Source organism: Theobroma cacao, chromosome 2 (genome assembly GCF_053813885.1).
Source record: "Theobroma cacao isolate CCN51 chromosome 2, ASM5381388v1, whole genome shotgun sequence".
NCBI classification, from domain to species: domain Eukaryota; kingdom Viridiplantae; phylum Streptophyta; class Magnoliopsida; order Malvales; family Malvaceae; genus Theobroma; species Theobroma cacao.
This window is the reverse complement of record NC_142640.1, coordinates 9,033,503-9,055,170: the sequence shown is the minus strand read 5'-3', so window position 1 is coordinate 9,055,170 and position 21,668 is coordinate 9,033,503. Positions and strand designations below refer to the sequence as shown.

Below are 21,668 nucleotides of genomic sequence, written 5' to 3'. Positions count from 1 at the left end.
CTTCAAACAAAAAAAAATTATAAAAAAAAAGAATCAAATTCACCTTTATATCTTTAACATGTTAAATGTTTTTTATTTTTAATTAATAAATTAACATGAAAAATATGTGTCTTATTAAAACATATATACTATGTCGACAGTCTAGATTAAAAGTTTCAATTTATACCACATAATCCTCAATCTTATTAATAAATATAATATTTTATTTTTTTCTTTATTTTACATATATACAATTAATTTTAAAATTTTTTATCATATAATATGAAACTCAATACTCAAAAATAAAATTTTGATACACAAAACTTATCTTGATTTAATAATTATAAGCGTTTTAAAATTCATTAATTGAATTTTTTTTCGATATTCTATTTCTCCCCAATTTTTTTGGTTACTACAATAAATAAGACTTCAACTCCCTCAAGTGCCCTCTTCAAATTACGATTTCATTGCACTTTTACAAATAAATCAGTTGTTTCAACGGCAGGCCGTAGATGCATATCTCTTTTACTCAAATATTGAATTCAAAGTTCTGCATCCCCAAATAAAACAAAAAAATCAAAGGTGAGATTTCTGACACGTGGAGACAAAGGAGGACCTCGGGTCAGATGAAAGCTCTCAAGGGCCTGGTTAAAGATGCTGACGAACAGCCAGCAGATTACTCTATTGGACCCTAACACATGATTGACCCAAAGGCCCAACACTCTACTCGATTGGACTGGACTCAAATCATCGAGCGGGAAATAAGCGGTTTGGGTCCGTTTGTTTCGATTATCCATTTTTTAATCTTTAATTAACTTCTTAAATTAGAAAATAGGATCCATTAACAATTTTCTTTTGATGGAAAACCGACATTAATAATAGGGCCCACGTTTTAATGAAAGGAGTAAATAAGTGACAATGAAAAACATTAGGCTTCTTTATCCGAAGTTAACATTTCTCGTTTTGACATAAACACGTTTATGGAAAGCGAACCAAACACGCCTTTATATTTTACCTTAAATCCGAAATCAAACCCCCAAATAGATTTTACATTTGCAATCAGGTCCTGAAAAAGCAAAGCAGCAACAATTTCCACTTTGCGTCATTTCCTTGTACTTCACTCAAACAAACAGCCCTCCAGTTCGGGGTTTTTGAGATCCCAAAAGGAAGAAAGTCAGAATTTCAATCTGGCGCAGAATTCAAAGTCATTATTATTTGTTAATACTTTTTCTTTGTAAGAATATTCTGATCTGATCAGGGTCCTATAGTCTCATTCTAGTCAATGAAAACTTTCCCAGAAAATTGTGCCAGTTGATATCTTACCAGAAGCAAACAGCGTATCTCTCGGTTTTTCCGTTTGTTTCCTTTTCTTTCGACAGTGGGCAGTGTCAAGCTCTCTTACCCAGGACATCATTGCGGGGAAATTTGATAGGTAAAACTTTTATCTATGGATTTCATTTTTCTTTTCTTCTTCTTGAATCTTTTTGGACTCTATGCATGTAAGCATGTAAGCGTCAAGTGTGAATTATATACTTTGATGTTCGTTGTGTAGCTGGATAACAGTGCTGGGTGATCTACAGTAGGAATCGGTGTTTACTAAATTAATGTTTGTCTGTTTTTACCTTAAGGTTTTCTGAATTTGCTATGCTGTTGCATTCAAATATCCCAGTTGCACTAACTAGACATCTTATTGTAAGAATGTCTGGTTAATTCATTTTTGGAAGAAATGTTGAAGTTGAACTTAGATTTAAGCTCCTTAAATGACATGCTCAAGCTTATTGATTATTTAAGAAACGCTTGTTTATATGCTGTTTTTTCATTCCTATAGTGATATGCAGTATTATGTATTGCAGATTACTGGTGTAGCCGGAGTGGCGCTAATAGCTTTACCATCAACTACATACATCTATGTTTGGAGGTCCGGTGGCAGCTCCTATCAATAGCCCGCATTTAAGGAAGTCTGGTGGCAGAGCTGTTGTCTCTGATCTTGGTACAAGAATTTTATAAGCTTTCATGACTCTTGGAGTTAAAGGCTATTATTTATTTTATTCTGCTGCCTAGACCTAATATTGTATAGAATATTTGTTAGCTGATGAACTGGGAAATGGTGTTGAGGATGGTCACTTGCATCCCATAGAGGTAAATGGTCTGAAGAGTGCAAGTACACCGATGGTTACTGTTGCAATAGTGCCATCACCTATGTTGTTATGGAGATTCAAGGTTAGTTTCAATGATATTCTTGGTTCTTTTCTTTTATTTATCCATCTAGTTTCCATCTTTTTGGTCATTTCATTTGTTTAATAAATTTGAAGTGGTTAATTCAAAGCAAAATGCATTCCACAGTTGAAATTCACATTTTTATTATTATTTTGGTTACAAAAGGAGGAATCTCGCATCTCCATGATATGTGTCAAAAAGTTCGTAAATTATTTAGGATTATATGCCACAATTGTAGTTATTCCCGTAGATCTTTGTCTTTCCGCGCCACCCCCCCCCCCCCCCCCCCCCCCCTTCTTCATCTATAATTTCTCAAGTTTCTGGAATCCTAAATCTGTTTAGATATCCAGGTACTATTGTTCCTACTCTGGGGTTTCATCTGCAGTAAGGTTAGTCTTATTTTATATACTACTCATTTCAAGCTATAAGTTTCAGCTTTGTGGTAATAGTGGTGATATCAAACGACTACAAGATTTGAACATGTTGCTTGCAAGTTCTCATTGTGTATGTCAAAATATTGCAGATTGGTTGGCATTCTGTGATGCGAATGAGTGTAGACTTACGGGACCTATTTCTATATGAGGCATTTTTGTATTATAATCCTCTTCTTCTTGTGGTTAGTGGACTTTCTAAAAGAGAATATATTATGCTAAAGAATCCTGCATACCTTACATTTTGATAAGAAAATTTTCTTCTGGTTTGATATTACAGACTACAATGGTATGGCTTTGGGGAATCAATTTATGGGTGTTTGCTCAGTCTAATGTCAATTATGCCAAAATTTTTGATCTCGATCAGAATCATCTTACTCATAGAGAAATATGGAAGGTAATTGAATTTGCCAACTAAATATTTGGCTGTTAGAAGTAGACTACTTTGTGCTGATGACACTCTTGTATGCTGGTACCATCTTAGGAATAAACTATACTTGCATGCCTTGTGTTTTATGTCTTGTTTTTCAGTAAGCAATATACAATGTGGCTGGCAACTAATGCAGTCTATTTCTGATATACTGAACTCATCTTGGTCCCAAATCTCTGCTTCTTGAATAGGATTTCAATATGTTTGACATTCATGTAGCAAATGTATTATTTTGAGGGAGCCATTTAATTGTCATTGTACTTTTGAAGGAATATTTTTTTTATTTAGATTTATCTTTAGCTTGAAATTTCTTCATAAAGTTTGATTTGCTACTGCTACTATCGTTACTAATAGTACTTGGTAATTTTCCTCAAATAACTCTCTCTACAATTGTTGTCTCTGCAGTGTGCTACATGGATGACTATCATTGCTCCGACTAGTATGACAGCATATCTTTATCTTTATTCTCATGGAGAAGTGTCGTTGGCTGCCTCACAACCAGTGTAATAGATGCATCCTTTCTTATTTGTATTGTTTTGTGCTCGTGCTTCCTGCATGACTAGGGAGTTGTTTATAGTTTCAACATCTTCAATATGAAAAATGAACTGCAATGCTTTCTTCAAGCTTTAATTACTGATCAATGTAGCCTACAAATAAAATTGATCTACATTCTGAACGTCATTCTCCAGTTATGGTTCCAATAAAGCATGTTCTTGAGAGATGTTCTGCACACAGTCATTCCCTTTGCATGCCACTTTCAATAAAATTATCCAAGCTCCTTTTTTTTCTTTTTTTTTTTTTGGGGGGGGGCGGCTAAGTGTTGGGAGGGGGAGTTGAGAGAAACACAAACATGACTAATCTGTTGGAACAGCACTAAATTTTACATGTTTTCTGTTGCAGGTGCTTTTATATTTTGCTGTTGTGATGATTTTGATATTCCCTTTTGACATTTTTTATTTTCAATCCCGTTACTACTTGCTAAGGACTCTTTGGCGGATAGTCCTTCCATTACAGGTATGCTCTCTTGACATGTTTGATCATTTTGGTATCATCAATAACTTATCAATCTGTTGTATTCTTATGACATTTGAAACTTTAGGCTTAATAAATAGCTTTCATATCTGTTAAGTTTGTCCTTTAGATTTACTTGTCAAGATATGAAAAACCTAACAAGTAAGAATATAATGGAGTTTACGTCTTATCTCTTTCCCAGAGGAAGTGATTAGTCATTTCATGTCAAGTTTTCTAAATAATAAATTACAACGTATCTAACTTTTATGGAGGCTGTTAAAGCTGATAAGCAAGTTAGAATTCATCTATCTTGAAGTTTAATTGTTCGTTATATCATGTTCTTCTCTTGATCAGAGAAAAGTTGCATGACATATTTGAGTGTAAATCTACATGTCTGCAACTTAAACTCTTCCAAGAACTTTGCAAACGTCTTGTACTTCCTTGGGTGACGATCTTTCACTGGACCTAATTTTGCAGGTCCTTATAAGGTTTAACCTATTAGTACATGATACAGCTAGAATTTTATATGTGAACTATGCTAATCTTTGTTCAGTATGTGTATGCACACCATGAAGTAGCAGTGTTATATGTTTGGCCTTAACATTGGGCCATGCAGATCCAAACCACCATGGAAAAGAGGGTCATATTCTTCCTTCTTTTGTTTATTTCTTGCTTCGACATCATGTGGATGTGTGCATTTAGTCTTATGTTGATACCATGAACGCAGGCAATATCTTTTTCCGACTTCTTCCTGGCTGATATTTTGACTTCAATGGCAAAGGTATGTGTTATGTTCTCCGACTTTTCTATCACATAGACCTAGACCTAGAGATGCTCTAACAGAAAGGAGATCAACATATTGAAAGTTTGGTGAAATGGCACCTAATTGAGGCGTGTTATGAATTAGGCTGTTTTCACTGATAATACTTATTCAGTGTCATTTTATCAATTTTTGTTGAGCAATCTTTTGAAATAGATAATTTTATTGTCTTTTCTGATAATTTTACTTAGCTTACTGAAGATATAATCGTAAAGGTTGAGGACAATGGTGCAAAACGATCCATTTAGCTACCTGCTTATAGTGAGAAAATACTTGATCTGTTTGTAATTGTTGTTGTAGTAGTTATCTTTTTATGATGGCTGCACCATTGAAATTGTTTTCATGCCATATAATTTTTGTGCCACTATAATTAGTTCTTCAACTATAAATGTATGCATGTATGGATTAATGAATTTATAATGAGAAAATTACATGATTACTGGTGTTTAGACCTGGCCATTTGTGTTCATGTGTCTTAACCGTGTCATATAAAATAGGGTGTTAACAGTTATATGGTCAAATGCAAACACGACACGTTTAATTAAATGTGCCAAGATGCTAAAAACATACATAGATACATTTATTAATTGTATAATACTACATGACATGCTTAACATGTTTATTACATGGGTCGGAATAAAATTTATACTGCGTGAAATGATTTATACCTGTTTAAATGATTAACACGTTAACACAATTATATTAAAATACATACAAATAAAATATAACTCCATTATTCAAATTTAATACTAATAATTATAAAAACACATATAACAGAACAATCATATCCATCAAGCATGTGAAAAATCTCCAAATAAATCCATCAATATCAACATAAGCATAATAAAATTAGGGCTTTTTTGGGTTTTTGTAGAAGGGAAGCCTTTTTTAGGGAAATAATCGGTGAAATGAGGCTGAAAAAGAGAAAGGAAGAGAGAAATGGTCATTTCTTAGAGGATTTGAGGAACATAAACGGTGAAAATGTGAGAAGAAATGAAGGAAAATAAATGGTGAAAAATGTTGGGGGTGGGAGGGTGTGGAGCTGCTGGCTAGGGCTGTGGCTGAACCGTTTGGTGGGGCTGCTGGCTAAGGCTGGGTGGTTGGGTGTGTGAGCTGCAGTGTGCCATTGCAGGGCGGGGGCGCTTCCTACTAGTTTGGGCTGGGAAGTGGGAAGTAGGAAATGGGATCTAGGAAGAAGAAAGGAAAAAGTGATTTATTTTGTTTGGAATAGATTTAAAAAATGAAAGGAAAGAAAGATTAAAATTAGTTACCTTATTACCCTCATAAACTTAAAAGATACCTCTAAAATAATTGTTTAAAATTATTTTAATAAGGTGGAAATATTCTTTTAAATACTTATATTAAACAGGTTCATAAACGGATTATACAAGTCAAATTTATACGGGTCAACACCATGACACGATTAACTAAATGGGTTTAAACAGGTCTTAAATAGTTTAAGTGGATTTGACATATTTAAGATATGAAATTATTAAGTCTTGAACATGTCGACATGATTAATACACGAATTATGATAAGCCTAAATCCAAACCCCTTTAACTCCGTATCTTCTCGTGTTGTGTCCAAAATTGCCAGATCTACTGGTGTATGGCAAGGATGGTTAGCTAAAATATTTTTATCCTGCTTCTAGATATTTGATGCTTTTGAATGTTGTGCAGGTTTTTTCTGATTTGGAGCGCTCAGTTTGTAGAATGGTCCATCGACAGGTTTGTATATAGTTTTGAACTTTGACTGATGCTTCATTCATATGAGTAGAGAATGCAGATAGGGGAGCCTTTAAAACCATGGTTATTTCTTAACCATTACTTGACTTGAGATGGATAAAACTCTGCTTGACCTTCCTTTTGGTTTGACTTGGATAAGACTTTTATGGTTCTTTAGTTTGTTGGTTTTTTGAAGTTCAACCACCCTGTCCCATCTCATCCTTGGTAGATAGCCGACATAAACTAGCTGAAATGTAGGGCACGGCTTTGATGGTTCCTAGACATACTAGTTCCAAGAGATTTATAGGAACAGTGGATGGTGATGCCATCAAAATGATGCTCCAGTGTCCAATAGGGTCTGAGAGAGGTGAAGAGAACAGAATGAGAAATGCATATTAAATTCTACACAGATTTTCAGCTAAATGGGCAACCTTCTGGTGCTGCAGATGGGTCCTTGGGTTGAGTTATGATTTATCTAATAGTTTGATTTATTATGTCGCTTGCTCAATGTCTGTTCAAATGGTTTTGGAATTGTGAAAGATTTGTTTTGGTTTTATGAGGCATGGAGTCAGAGATGCTGCAACAACCAGAATTATATATATTTTTTAAAAAAATCCTTTTTGTTAACAAACCTTAGGAAGGAAGGTTGAAAATATGGTCATTGTAGTATTCTGAGTTGGCTTGTATATTGTCCGCTAGAAATCACGAGGTTTTCCTTCTGTCTTCTTGAGAGATTTCCTATGCATACAGGTTGCCACTATTGCATGGTTTGAAGCTGATTCTGTTTGTGGGAGTCACTCCATTGCAATCCCTTTAGTTCTCGTTTTGCCCTACCTTTTCCGGTTTTTCCAATGTCTTCGACAGTACAAGGATACCGGTGAAAGATCAACACTTTTAAATGGTATGTCTCTTAGAAACTTTCCCAACATAATTGTTAAATGTTTTTCCCCTTAGACATCTGCCTTCCTCCCTGTGTCATTTTTTACTTTTAGTTTTGAGTATTTGTTAGTTGGGTGTTGAGTGGTTTGGTTGTGTGTCTTCAAGCTAACATGAATTGCTATGCACTTGAACAGCATGTGCTGATATGTGCTCCTGGTAATTGTGGGCTAGATACTGGGACTGGACGTAGATGTTCTTTTATGCAAGTACTCGTAAATAGTCCATATGTTTCATGGATTATTTTGGTTGTCTCGTAAGATGGAGTTAAGGAAGGTGCCAGCTAGCCTAGCTGGTAAAAGTCCTTTGGCCGTTATACGAAGGATCTGTGGTCAAATTCACCTTCAATAGGGATTTTTTTTTTGGGGGGGTGTAGGTGGGTGAGGGTGGGAGGGCTGGGTAGTGATTGTAGGAGAGGGAGGGCTACTCCCTACCGTTTAGATCAGCCATCGGATCAAAAATATTAGATGGAATTAAATAATGAAAGTCTTGAATTTACATTTGTTTCAACCTTCAAAGTTTTGTTTTCCTGGCATCATTTTATCAACAAAATGATGTAAACTGAAATACAGATTCCAGAACTGCAAATATCTTCAACTATTGAAACTAATATAATATTATCAAGTTTCAGTACTGTGTTTTTAGGTCAGAAAATTGTATAAGCCTTTGGTTGTCATGGATTTCAATTTCCCCTAAGTTTGTAGCAGTTGTAATCTTAATCATTAGTGAAATTGTATTGAAATTATAATTCCCCAACTACGGGAAAAACAGAAAGGATTCATTTGGGTTATATGTATTATAGATGGTTTTGTTGCTTCAGTAACATAATAACTTGATTTTGCTTATGGTTTCAGCACTGAAATATTCGACGGCAGTACCTGTGATTTTTCTTTCAGCCCTTAAATACCATGTCTTACCTGATAGCTGGATTAATTTCTATCGCCCTCTATGGCTTCTTTCAAGTGTTTTGAATTCATTGTATTCATTTTATTGGGATGTGACAAGAGATTGGGACTTGAGGTATGTAGAAGACTCTTTAGAATTGCATATTCTGTTTGAACCATAATATAAATTATAAAATCACCTTACTGACGCAATTAATATTTTTCTCTTGCTAGTGGCTTCACTCGTATTTTCAAGTTCAATAAATCACATCTCTGCTCGCACCTTTCACATGGAAGAATATGGGTAAGCATTCAACTCAGAGCAGTGCTTTTATGACTTATCTGATCTTTCTGGTTGAACAATTGAAGAAACCTGGTTAGTTCAACACCTGAATTGAAGCATGACTAAGAATCAACAATGGTATAAATGCAAAATTGGACAATTCATCAATTAATAAATGGCCCAATTTTTGTACCCTTCATCTCTAAAATATAAGCATAGTCCCTTAAAGACTTGTATCTACTTTCTATGACCATTTCAATTCACTACAGTACTTTATGAATCATTGGCACTCAGTATCTCATATGTCTGGAATTTGCAGGTATATATTTGGGTGATAGGAAGCAACTTGATCCTGCGCTGCACATGGACATACAAACTGTCAGCTCATCTCCGTCATAACTACCTTACTGTGTTTACTATTGCTGCCTTGGAGATTTTCCGCCGTTTCCAATGGATTTTCTTCCGTGTAGAGAATGAGTGGAATAAAATGAACTCCAGGTCAAACATTCAGCTCTCCATGAATAATCCAACCAATGAGGAAGTGAAATTACTTGCTTCAGATGGCCACAATGTATTGATCAAAGAGTGATTCTGTCTTCGATAACAGCTTCATGGAGGTTCATTATCATATGATTGATAACCTCCTTATTTTTGCCAAAAGAAAGCTTTGATCATTCATTTTTGAATTATCTATACGATCACGTCAAAATTTTTTTATTCATTCATACTTACTAGGAGTAGTTACGAGTTTTTTTTTCTTTTTAATTTTGAAAATATATTTGGAAAATATTTTTCGAAAATTCATTCTGCTGCTTACATATTGGGGAATTGAAGGACTGGAGAACACATGTCGTTATAAGTTACTACTTTTAGTACTACTGAATTTCCTGAGGTTGTAGTGTGTGTTTTTTGCTTGTTTAATTGTTAAAGGTGAAATGCTGAACTCGTGTAGGAAGAAGGTTCCAGCTCCACAACCGCCAATTTAACGAGGCGAGTGCAGCAGCGTTGTCACCGCAACGCAACCACTGCTGTCCTGTCTGTCTGTGTGCTATGACCAACTGCAGCTTGAACTGCCCAAATGTTTGCCAACTCTCCGCTTTTCAAATATCGACAGAACCGGGGATACTTGCATTTCCCCATCTCAAAGAGGATAGTCTTGAGCATGTCAAGAATAAGGTCCATATGATGTAAAGTGCCCCCTGGTTACTTCAATAAAACCAACAAAATGGAATTTTACAGTTTACAAGGGATGGTCGGTATTCCAGCCATGTCGGATGGCGACCACCGCATTCCATAGAATTGTAACCCTCCAAGTAAAATCAATCTTCCCCTCCACACGTGTGACCGCATTAAATCTAGCGGCTCAAAATCAATCTGCCGCAGCCAGCCTCCGCAACTCTCATATCTCCACCATCCAAACAACCAAAAGTTCCCCACTGCCTTACCTTAATAACGTCAAACCCCGTCACAAACTTCTTGTGGCTTCAGATACGAACAACCAATTGACACGTGTCAAAACCCAGTTCGTCAGCACCTCCGCGAACCCGATAACTCGCACACCATGGAGCACAAGCAGATTCAAGTCAAGCAATAAGCTCTTAACCACCCAAATGTCTCCCATTGTACTCTCCTTCACAATGGGCTAAGGGCTAAATGTTAGCCACCGGCGACTATCCCACCAACCAAATCCGAAAATCGGATCCAACCCAGGCCGAGACGACGACACCAAGAGTCCTGACCATAATTTCCTCAGTGCTAGAAAAGCTAGTGGCCCGAAACGACAAGCTTGTTGAGGTCCTGAGCGAGCAGCTAGATGGGTTGAACTGCCATGGTAGCTCTGGTCGGCTAGGGAAAAGCTTGCATGCATTTCATGGCGTTAGGGCTCCTAATATAAGCATACCGAAGTACTTGGAGAGGATATACAAGTACACAAATTGCAGTCCTTCTTGCTTTGTGGTAGGATACGTTTACATAGACCGGCTGGCGCATAAGCATCCTGACTCGCTCGTCATATCCTTGAATGTGCATCGATTGCTGGTTACTAGTGTCATGGTTGCTTCGAAGATGCTTGATGATGTGTAAGTGCTCTAATTCTATTACCATCTTTTTTGTGCAGTAAAAAACGAGTTAGCTTTTGGTGTTGATTTATTATAGTTATGTAACTAACAAATCCAGCATTTGTTTGTTTAAGAGATTGCCCTTTCCGAAGATGTTCTCTTTTGTATTTCTCTAGCTTTTGTTCTTGTGGACCTAATGGTGGATCTATGTTCAACTTAGATTTTTTTTTTTTAATTTTCCCTTAAATTGATTTTCTTTTTCTTTTGAAAGAGTTTGTAGATGGAGCTGTCCAGGTTCTGGCAAAATTAATGATTTAGAGTTGTTGGAGTTGTGTTTCGGAGCACAATCAACGAAGCTTTTCCTTACAAGACAAAATTTGCTTGACATGCACACGTAATTTCATATAACAACATTGTCCATAATTCATATATCCACAAAAACAGCCAATATAATGCAGACCTGCTTTTGAATTCGGAATTCCCAGCATCAATCAATGTTGTGAAAAATGAAATTGGATTAGAAAAGTTAAGTGAGAATGGATGAGTTTTGGCTCAAATGCATTGTATTTTGTACACATGATAGATGTTTTACGGACCATAGCCTGCCAATCTAGTTTTGATACCTTTTGCCCTGCATGCCCAACACCAGTTTCCTGTTTCTCATGGAAACAAGTAGAGCCATATATATATATATATTCTTGTAACATGTAACAATTGGTTTACGCTCTTTTCTTTTTTCTCATTCGATTGTTTCTTGTTAATGCAGGCATTATAACAATGCCGTCTATGCTCGGGTCGGAGGAGTGACCAATGCTGAGCTGAACCGGTTAGAGCTAGAACTGCTTTTCCTTTTGGATTTTGGGGTCACAGTTAGCTCCCGAGTTTTTGAGAACTATTGCTTGCACTTGGAGAAAGAGATGCTGACTGATGGTGCTGAACAGCAAATTGAAAGGGGAAGAAGCCCCGTTGCCATGGATGATGTGACTGAAATCTCAGTTGAAGACACACAAAGTTGTTCACCACCTCAAGCGGTGGACTGACTGACCCCGAACTCCTCTCTCTTCATATCTACGCCTTACAGTAATTGAATTCATCTCTTTTGTTTTGCATTAACTCTGTTTTAACGAAGGAGGATGAACGATGGATTGTTCGAGTTATAACATCATTAAAAGCCAAAGGGCAAATGTACTATTTCAATTTGTTATATATGCAAGCCATTTATTGACTATGGAAACTGTTGTTTGCAACAGAGAGTATGTTGCTATGCTTTCTTTTTACTTTATTACCTTTATTCTGATTTGTTTCTTTTCTGTTTATCTTTTCCATTACTCTTCATCTTCATTCCATGACTGTTGAACTTGGACTTGGAAAAGAGTTTGACTCTTTTCTCTCCCAAAAAGAAATGCAGAATCCATCAGAGAGAGGAACAAGAATTAGTTCAACCCTTTCAACCAACCTAACATAGTAGTTAGATTAGTTAAAGAAACTCGAACTGGAAGTGAAAGTGAAAGCCGTGGATGTAGCGTGTAAAAGAAGCTAGACCTAGACTGGGATTAATCATAAAAACGTGAAAGCTCTAAGCTTAATGAGATGCTTTGGTCCTGGAAAAGACTAAACATGTACTGAGTATGTTGCTTTCAAAGTTGGACTTGGGGTTTGGTATGCCCATTATTCTATGTCAACAACAAATGCATCTTAATTTTAACCTTAACCATTACAGATCTTGCAAACACCAACGGCACCTAACCTTGCTCCTCAAACGCAGCGTTTTCATCGTTAGAATAATCCCTCTTATTTATTTTCACCCGCGTAATCAAAAAAAGCCACGTAAGCATTAAATACCTTTAAAATTTTCACCCATCAAAAAAAGCAAAAAGGGAACAAAGGGGAAAATCGAAACTCTCCCATCCCATTCGGTCGTTGACGACAAAGAAGAAGGCTTTACAGAGACAAAGTGTATGTGAGGAGTGATTAATTATATGGTGAGGAGCTGAGAATCTGAAGGCTTCATCTGATACGCAAACAACAAGGGCGCTTTACGCGATTAAACGGTGCGTCGTTTATTTAATTGAGTGTTTATGGCCGAGCCATCGTCGTCTTTATCGTCATCCAAAGACGAGCTGATTCAGCTGATCAAGCGGCTCGGAACATATCTCGCCCTCAAGATGTCCAATCTCTTCTCGATCTCTCTTCAGAAACTGGTTCTTTTCTTTCTCTTCTTTCTCTGATAAATTCTCCTCTCGTCTTTCTTTTTTGGCGGATCTGATGCTCCTTTTTGTTGCCTAAAAACGATTTTTTTCTTTTTTTTCTATTATCTATTTATATGATTTAGGTATATATGATGATTATAGCGGAATATTAATTTAATAATTGATGTTGATATGATGACAATAATTTTTGTGTGGGAATTTTTCTACTGGTGAAAACTTTAATACTAGAGGAATTAATCTTATTGCAGCTTTAAATTCCTCATATTTAAGGTAATTTCTCCTATTGGTTTACTATATGATTTATTGTTAAGGCCTAGAAACGGTGTTAATTCGTCTCGGATGCTGCTTCTTTCTTACCTAATTGATTCTTTAGCTACACTAAAGAGTGAAATCGTTATATTGATGGGAAGTCTATCTCAAATCCCTAGTCCTGGCCTGATAAATCTCCTCTGCTATTGGTATAATTCTCCATAGCAGATGTTTCCTGAAAAATAATGGTTGAAGAAGGCATGACCTTTTTGAGATAAATTTTTTTTTTTTTTGGGTGTTGTCCAGGCATGTAAAACTGCTCATAGTTTCAGCTGTCATATTCCTTTTAATTTGATGGGTTTTACTTTTGGTGATGTGCAATTGTTTGTATTATGAAGCTAATATGTTATTTTGGCGGTTGAACTCAAATGTGCAATATTTTTAGTCAATGATGTTTGTAATTCTTATGACGTCTGTATTGGCATCAGGATCCACGCTCTGTTGGGGCTATTGCAGGGCTTGCTGTTGCAATAATCTTTACCTATAAGTTGATGAGATCACCTACAGCACCTTCAAGAAGGCAACCAAAACGTCAAGCTCCAACAACTAGTAGCTCTGCTGTCAGTACCCAGTCAAATGTAACGTTGATGCCTTCTGGAATTTGCTCATCTTCAGAGGATTCAAGAGCACAAAATGTTGTTGACGAGTTCTTCCAGCCAGTAAAGGTAGGCATTTGCCTCTTTCTCCAACATTTTATATGTTTATTATTGTCTATTAGCTTGGTTTGTTTGTAATTTGCATGTCCCTTTTCCTTCTTTTGCAGCCAACATTGGGGCAAATAGTCAGGCAGAAACTGAGTGAAGGAAGAAAGGTAACTTACTTATACTCCTTAATGCAGTAAGCAGGATGTTTGCGGTTTATTTAATTTTTGTCCATTGTTTTCTGGAAGTAGGATTCTTAAATGCAGTAATGATTAAATAACCAATGCTCACCAAAAAGGTGGAAAAGTTTTACATGTAGAAATGGAATCCTTTGGAAGAATGCTGTGTACCCATTCTTTCTTAATGTGATTGTAGGTGGCACTTTAAGCTAAGGTTCGTTCGAAAATTTTTGGATTATATGCTTGTAGTTAGGTAAACTGGCCTGGCTAACTGAACAGTTTTTATGAGCCTCTCATTGAACCCCTGGATCCTGTTTGAGGGGATTTCTTGTCTGATTATTAGGTTTTGTGGGAATCTTGTTGCTGTCAATTCTTTAAATGGCCCACTCACCTTATTTGGTTTGTTTGCAGAATGCATTATCAGAATAATTCCTAATGTAGATGTCAAAATAATACCAAAATCCAGTATATTCAATATCATATCTACTTTCAACCAATTTTTGTAACTCAATAGTTTAAATGAATTGCTACCACAATTTCATGCTGTGGTAAAATGTGCACTAAGTGTATATGGCATGGCTGCTTTACTATTGAAAGCCATTTTCCAATACTGGTCATAACTAGCTGCTATACTACTACTAGTGGCAGAGTCAGATGAAATGGTTCTGGCACTATTACTTGAGTCTGTATGTTGGAATGCATGAGCCATTGACCATAGATAATTACCTATTCACATAAGTACTAGTAACTTAAACTAAATTTTTCCAGAAGCAACACACCCTCCTAGTTTAACTCCCAGGTTTTCATGCTTAATTCTGACTGTAACTTTTTATGTTGATATTGGTATTTAATGCTTATGCTGTTTGATAAAGCCATTGGGCAGAGCCTTTTTTGGTCTTTCTCTAGCTTTAATGCTTGGATGACTTATTGGTGTAGGTAACATGCCGTTTGCTTGGAGTGATCCTTGAGGAAAGCAGTCCAGAGGAGCTGCAGGTAGGGAATCTTTTCAGTGAGCTTTGTATTTGTAACTGTTATCTACAAAAGATTGATTTGATTTGTTACATTCTGGATAGAAACAAGCAACAGTAAAGTCCTCCGTGTTGGATGTGCTATTGGAGATTACCAAATTTTGTGATCTTTATCTCATGGAGAGAGTCATTGATGATGAAAGCGAAGTAAGTGCAAACCTTGTTCTATAGTTTTAGTTCATGTTTATTTGTCAATGCTATAAATTTTCCTTAAATGTATTTCATGACATGTTTGGTGTTTTAAGGTTCTGGTAGGCATATTCTTCTATACAAGCAAAACTCTGAACTCTTTTTTTCATTGAATATATAACATTTCTCCTTATTTGTTGCATGGTATAGCATTTCTCTATCATCATTGTGCTTGTATTGGTCAATTTTTGTGTTTTCTCTCATGACTAACACTATGAAGTGTTTGCAGAAAAATGTTCTTCTGGCCTTGGAAAATGCTGGGATTTTCACCTCTGGTGGTTTGGTAAAGGACAAGGTAGGTAATTGTGACAATTGTGATTGTACCTAATTTTGCTTAGATATCTCAAATTAAATGGTTTTCCAGTCAGGGGTATTATGTCTGGACTGTGAAATCTGGTGCCTGCTATAAAGTATTAGAGTGTAAGCTGGTTGATTATCCTTTCTTTTCATATATGTAATATTTACTATACCTGAAATGAATCTGCAGGTTCTCTTTTGTAGCACAGAGAATGGGCGCGCATCTTTTGTTCGGCAACTAGAACCAGATTGGCATATTGACACAAACCCTGAAATAGTTTCTCAGTTAGCTGTATAATTTCATTACTTGCTATAATCTTTAAGATAGTTCTTTCACAGCAGCACTTAAAATGTTCTGATATTAGATTCTAAGTCATATTGTCATCTCAATGCCTACGATTTTGAGATTTTTTTTTTTGTTCTTTGCAGAGGTTCATCAAATATCAGCTTCACATTTCTCCTGTCAGACCTGAAAGGACTGCAGCTAATGTCTCCAGTTCTCCATCCTTAGAACACTTCTTTGGATGCGTTTGACATTTGAAACTGGTAAAAAGATGCAAATATGTTTGAAAGTTGTTCTTTACTCCCCATTGGTCTTTATGTGCGACCCTTTACAGCCCAATGTTTTCTTTCTTTTGACACCCTTGTGCTGATGTCAGTTTTTAGGATAATGGGACAAGAATTATTTGTTTGGAATTTGTGAAATAGGGTTCACATTTGAACTTTTTTGAACTGGAGAAACTCCATGCAAAAATATTTTGTAATTTATGTTAGTCGAAGGATATGCAATCATAAAAAATAATCGTTGCTCCACTGAACTTTCAAAAAAAAAAAAAAAGTTGTGTTGCTTCACTAAGTTCGCCATGTTTTAATTTTGTATAGGGTAGTGTTGCATGAAACAGCTTTAAATGATGGGAAAGCAGTACCAGTGGCACTGGTTAAAGTGATAAATAAGGAAATGTTAAATGATAATCCCGTAAAGTTTGTTTTTGGGTGGAGGGACGTTCAGACAGCTCCTGTGCTTTGTGAGAATTACTTTGCTCGTGTTCCTATCCGTTGATATAAGGCCTTGGGTCTGAAGCGATAAGAAAAAAGAATTCAACCTAACTGTTTCTTTTGTGAATTGTTCTTGGTCTTGGAATAGTTCCAAAATGATTCGGATTATTTGTTTAATCGATTGATTGGGATGAGTTGGTGACACGCGATTAGATACTAAAATTGGCGAACACGGAATTTGAAGGCCATGTATTTTCTAGGAATATGGTGGTACATGAATAACTCCCCGTTATTGGGAAAAAAGGAAACTGCAAAATTCAGTATGACAGACTTAGCATACAGCCAAATGCTAATAACTATAACATATAAGAATATCAAAACTCCGACAATTAGGAAAGCATTCTGGCCACTCTACATGCGACACATTCTTTTCGATCAAATCTTCAATGGATAGATTGTTTAGTTTTAGTTATTCAAATCAGAAAAAATAAATGTGTTAGATCTCATAATATAAGTCATGCATATTTAAAGTTATCAAACCCTGGGTCAAACAAATGTTGACCAGTATCAATTTATTCAATTAAAAGATGGTAATCAATTATAGATTGGTTTCTTATTATTACGCTATTCAAGTTTGAAAATAATTCGATTGCATATAAAAATTTAATCTATTAATTGATGCAGGATTTTTTTAAAAAAAAAAACTTCAAATTTGAAATAGAAGGGAAAAAAAAAGTAACAAGACCACGGTAGTCACGCTCTTGATTCGGCAAATATAAAACCAGCCCTGGGTTGAATCGTCTGCTTCTTCTAGTTGTTAGAAGTTGAGGTAGCAGTCGGCAGCAGCAGAGCAAAGCAATGGAATCCATTTGCCCAATCGATCAACGCTGCTCTCATCAAATCTCCGCTCTTCTCCAGCCTCCCTCTCCTCTCCATATTCAGGCAGGCACTCTCTCTACCCTTTTCCTTTTTCCTTCTTCTCTTCTGACTTACTCAACCCCTTGAAAAGAAAAAAAAAATAAAAACCATTTTCGTTTGTGTACCTTATGAAACGCAGGAGTATTTCGAGCGGCTTATTTCAAAACGGCAATGCCATGGCATCAAAGTGAAACAAGACGGCGAATTTGGAAAAGGTACAAATTTTTGTTATATTATTTTTCCATTAATTAGTACATTTTGTAAACGTATGAAGTCATAATGGAGTAATTTGTTCCGTAGGTGTATTTGCTGAAACGGACTTTGAGGAGGAACAACTTATCTTAAGGGATCAAATGCTTGTTGGGGCTCAGCATCCTTCAAACAAGGTCATTTTAATATATTACTTACATTTGTTTTTGAGGAAATTCCTGTTTGATGGCGTACCATTCTTTCTCTTTTCCAATTTGCAGATTGACTGTTTAGTTTGCAGTTATTGTTTCAAATTCATCGGTTCAATAGAGCAACAAATCGGGCGGAAACTGTATTTGAAAACTCTAGGAGTTTCTCAACATCATGGATGTGAAAACGATTTATCCGATGAAGACCAAGACAATCATTATGTTGAAAATCACCATAATTCTGAAAATGGAGCTTCCAGCAGTTCCATTAGTACTAATTCTTTGCCTAAAATGGCCCTGGAAGCGTTAATGAATGGTGAATTGTCATTGCCTTACTCGAACAAGTTTCCCTTGCCTTCTGTTGTTTCATGCCCCGGAGGATGCGAAGAAGCTTTTTATTGTAGGTATGGGAAAGTTGCCTTTTTCCTTTTTTTTTTTTTTTTTGGTCACTAACATTTTTAATTTTTAATAGATATCAATTTTTTAAAATGATGTAGCAAATCGTGTGCGGAGGCTGATTGGGAGTCGTTTCATTCTTTACTTTGCACTGGGGAGAAATCAGAGTCCCTTTCCAGAGAGGCACTTTTAAAATTCATACAGCATGCCAATGGTAAATCTTTGACACTGTATGTTATTAATGCTAAGACAATTATGTCTTTTCCTTGGGAACTTTCCATTTCCTTATGTTATTTGTTACCTTCATTCCCCATTATCCTGTCTATAACTTGTTTTCTTCTTTTTAACTTTCTCAGAAACAAATGACATTTTCCTCCTTGCTGCCAAGGTACTACTGCTGTTAACTTTTCCATTTTATCTTTAGGTTTTGGTATGCATCATTCATACATCATACATTTCTGTCATTGGAGTACCAACTAGGGTGCTTAACATGTTCACTTTATCTTGAGCATCTTTGGAAATATTTCCTTGGCTTCCATTTTCAGGCAATTTCTTTCACCATTTTAAGGTATCGGAAGGTGAAAGCCTCTCATCTAAAAAAACAGGAGAATACTGCACCAAGTATCTTAGGAACTTCTGATCTATCGTTACTTGTGGAGGCATGGAAGCCAATATCAATTGGACATAAGAGAAGGTAACTATCTTTGGCATCGTGTACCTATATAATGCCTAGGAAAAGCTTCCTACCAATTTTGGTACCTTGGATTTATAACATCGGGACTAAGCATCTCCCCAGGGAGGTTTATGTATTTGGAGCATGATTCATTTCTCTCAAATGAATATATGTTAACTCTAGACCTTTATACATGTTATGTCAGTGTCACACGACGCATTCTGATGTTTGGCCTGTTGCCCATTATTTCAATATCTCAATTCGTTATATTTTTTTCTACAGAAAAAAGGATTGGTGTATGGATTGTAATGCATTTTAATACTTTGTACGTAAAGAGGATCACTGACTTTTTCTACACCATAGGTGGTGGGACTGTATTGCATTGCCAGGTGACATTGATGGATCTGATGAAGCCGCATTTAGGATGCAGATAAGGGAGCTTGCATTCACGGTAAGATTTCCCTTTATAGGTGTGCATGTAACATGAAAAGAAAAGGCAGATTTAGTAGTCTTTCTAATTATTTGTGCTCTTTAAAGTCATATCTTGACAGGTTATTTTGAACATTTTCAGTCACTTCATTTCCTCAAGGAAGCCATTTTTGACAAGGAATGTGAGCCACGTATCCTATCCATGTGCATCAAGGCAATTGCTATAGTTATGTCCCAAGTAATGTTGCTCTTACATAAAGTTTATAAAATCAAGTCCTTAACCTTACCAAGTATTCTCCCTTGAAATCTATGGGCATATTATTGGCATGTTCGAGCTCAATAATCTGTAAGTTCCATATCACCTGTTTCACTTTTTTTTGTTGCAGAGTTTGTGCATAGTAATAGTATAGCAGTGGTAGTGTGGTTTAGCCTTGGAAATAAACTTGCATTTATGCTTCATAACATGGATTATGTTGCATGTTAATTATATTTCTGATTTGCTTGGGGCTTTTAAGTAATGATTTGGAGTTCCATCTGTAACAGTGATCTGGTTGTACCATCTCCAGTGGAGGATTATTTTTTGTACATTGATGATCTTGCATATCCTGAAAAGGTTAGAACACATGCCCTTGTTTTTCAAAGTAATAATTTTCTGTGCAATATAAATTTCTGGTGCCATTTCCTATCTCATTCATGGCAGAAAGAAGCTGAGAGAATTACACAACCATATCTAGATGCTCTTGGTGATGACTATTCTGTTTGTTGCCAAGGTATAATTTATATGGGCAGAATTTGTTTTTTCATTTTACTATTTAAATATTAGCAGAATAAGCTATCATACTAATACAGCTAAAGTGGGTGTCCCTCATAAGATACTGAATAATGCTGCTGGTTTCTCATGCTTCCTGTTTTGTTGTTGGTGTCCCTTTTAGCTGAATTCTATTGTTCGTTGATGCATGCAAGTAATTCTTTATCAGAGAATGTTTATACCTGCCTATGGGTAGAAATTTCTGCATCTGACATATTATTTTTTTATGCCATCTGTATATAATTATGTAGTGATTAATTGTTTACTTTTAAAATTTTCTTTAGGTACTGCATTCTTTCCTTTGCAGAGTTGCATGAACCATTCTTGTTGTCCTAATGCAAAAGCATTCAAAAGAGAGGAGGTACGTTCATCTTATAATAATATATAAAAAAATCTACAACGCTTGTTCTGGTTGTCAGTGAACGTGTAGGTTCAGTTTATTCATTCTTTACACAGACACATGTAGGTTTGTGCTTCTTTTTTGTACGAAATTGCTTCATGCATTGGACCCTTATCTTTGTTTATATTTCCAATTTCAGGATAGAGACGGCCAAGCAACAATTATTGCACTCAGGCCTATTTGCAAGGGGGAAGAGGTATATATTCGTTTCTTGGTTTGTTAATTAAGAGTTAGCTTAATTTTCAAAAAAAAAAAAATTAAGAGTTGGCTGTAAAATCTTAATGAGAACAAAAATGGCATGAATGGCATTTTCAGGTGACGATTTCATACATAGACGAGGACCTTCCATTTGAAGAGAGACAAGCACTACTAGCAGATTATGGTTTTAGGTGCAGGTGCACCAGGTGCTTGGAGGAAGAACCCTAGTCATCACATTGCCAAAATGCCAATGAAGTGGCTGGTTTATAGCACTACATAACAAAGGCTATAAGCATGGCTATGAGAAATATTCAGTACATGAAGCCATAGAGGGAGCTGGTCCTCTTTAGATTGATGTCTTTAGAATGGGAGATGCTCAGAGATCAACTGAAGCTGTATTTTAAAACCAGTTTTCTACCGTTTCTTTCAATTAATTTTAATATAACATGAAAGTACCGAAGGTACTGGGCTAGGCTGTATCTTGATTTTTCTTGTTCTGTCCATTGATTCTTCTGCGTGTAGTGAAGCCAAGAAACTTAAAAACTTTTTCCTTACATAGCGGCCTTAATGGTTGGAAAGGTTTAGATTGGCTTTTTGGAATTGTGCGGAGGAAGTAACTCTTTTGAGAATGTAACTCAACAGTGATTGTAGATATAGCAAGTAGAAAGGCGCATTCACCTTAATTCATTTTTAGTCTATTAGTATTAAAAATAGGCATTCTATCTTCAATAATATGTTTTTATTTATTTAATAACGATCAAAGAAATAATTTTTTTAAAAAAAAATAACGATCAAAGAAGTAACATGGATAGATTTAACACTTCAAA

The 21,668-nt window shown here is 35.9% G+C and overlaps 4 protein-coding genes across 8 annotated transcripts; all 4 read left to right on the top strand.

Moving 5' to 3' along the window:
* Positions 1 to 1,026: 1,026 nt before the first annotated feature.
* LOC18608531 (uncharacterized) lies at positions 1,027 to 9,961 on the top strand. 2 transcript variants are annotated; one of them, XM_018115770.2, is made up of 15 exons: positions 1,027 to 1,411; positions 1,833 to 1,969; positions 2,069 to 2,199; positions 2,547 to 2,585; positions 2,720 to 2,812; positions 2,908 to 3,024; positions 3,463 to 3,558; positions 3,958 to 4,071; positions 4,685 to 4,708; positions 4,796 to 4,849; positions 6,568 to 6,615; positions 7,363 to 7,513; positions 8,403 to 8,568; positions 8,667 to 8,736; positions 9,035 to 9,961. In XM_018115770.2, the coding sequence occupies exons 2-15, from the start codon at positions 1,888 to 1,890 to the stop codon at positions 9,302 to 9,304; spliced, it is 1,455 nt and encodes a 484-aa protein (XP_017971259.2). In that variant the 5' UTR covers positions 1,027 to 1,411; positions 1,833 to 1,887; the 3' UTR covers positions 9,305 to 9,961. The 2 variants fall into 2 exon arrangements, with proteins under 2 accessions (XP_017971259.2, XP_017971260.2); XM_018115771.2 differs by lacking the exon at positions 4,685 to 4,708 and having other exon boundaries at positions 1,028 to 1,411.
* Positions 9,962 to 10,285: 324 nt separating this feature from the next.
* CYCP2;1 (cyclin p2;1) lies at positions 10,286 to 12,006 on the top strand. The gene is made up of 2 exons (XM_007043282.3): positions 10,286 to 10,793; positions 11,539 to 12,006. The coding sequence occupies exons 1-2, from the start codon at positions 10,369 to 10,371 to the stop codon at positions 11,810 to 11,812; spliced, it is 699 nt and encodes a 232-aa protein (XP_007043344.1). The 5' UTR covers positions 10,286 to 10,368; the 3' UTR covers positions 11,813 to 12,006.
* A 623-nt stretch (positions 12,007 to 12,629) lies between these two features.
* Positions 12,630 to 16,438, top strand: PEX22 (peroxin 22). 2 transcript variants are annotated; one of them, XM_018115804.2, is made up of 8 exons: positions 12,633 to 12,973; positions 13,720 to 13,956; positions 14,055 to 14,102; positions 15,048 to 15,104; positions 15,185 to 15,286; positions 15,558 to 15,623; positions 15,816 to 15,917; positions 16,055 to 16,438. In XM_018115804.2, exons 1-8 carry the CDS (start codon positions 12,851 to 12,853, stop codon positions 16,157 to 16,159), a joined length of 840 nt encoding a protein of 279 aa, XP_017971293.2. In that variant the 5' UTR covers positions 12,633 to 12,850; the 3' UTR covers positions 16,160 to 16,438. The 2 variants fall into 2 exon arrangements, with proteins under 2 accessions (XP_088659642.1, XP_017971293.2); XM_088803516.1 differs by lacking the exon at positions 15,816 to 15,917 and having other exon boundaries at positions 12,630 to 12,973.
* Positions 16,439 to 17,364: 926 nt separating this feature from the next.
* ATXR2 (histone-lysine N-methyltransferase ATXR2) lies at positions 17,365 to 21,524 on the top strand. 3 transcript variants are annotated; one of them, XM_018115772.2, is made up of 15 exons: positions 17,366 to 17,563; positions 17,679 to 17,754; positions 17,840 to 17,925; positions 18,010 to 18,341; positions 18,435 to 18,547; positions 18,690 to 18,721; positions 18,879 to 19,027; positions 19,370 to 19,457; positions 19,578 to 19,631; positions 19,753 to 19,781; positions 19,979 to 20,048; positions 20,136 to 20,205; positions 20,528 to 20,604; positions 20,783 to 20,839; positions 20,959 to 21,524. In XM_018115772.2, the coding sequence occupies exons 1-15, from the start codon at positions 17,480 to 17,482 to the stop codon at positions 21,067 to 21,069; spliced, it is 1,428 nt and encodes a 475-aa protein (XP_017971261.2). In that variant the 5' UTR covers positions 17,366 to 17,479; the 3' UTR covers positions 21,070 to 21,524. The 3 variants fall into 3 exon arrangements, with proteins under 3 accessions (XP_088659639.1, XP_017971261.2, XP_007043339.3); XM_007043277.3 differs by having other exon boundaries at positions 17,367 to 17,563; positions 19,578 to 19,626; positions 19,727 to 19,781; XM_088803513.1 differs by having other exon boundaries at positions 17,365 to 17,563; positions 17,840 to 18,341; positions 19,578 to 19,626; positions 19,727 to 19,781.
* The last annotated feature ends 144 nt before the right edge of the window (positions 21,525 to 21,668 follow it).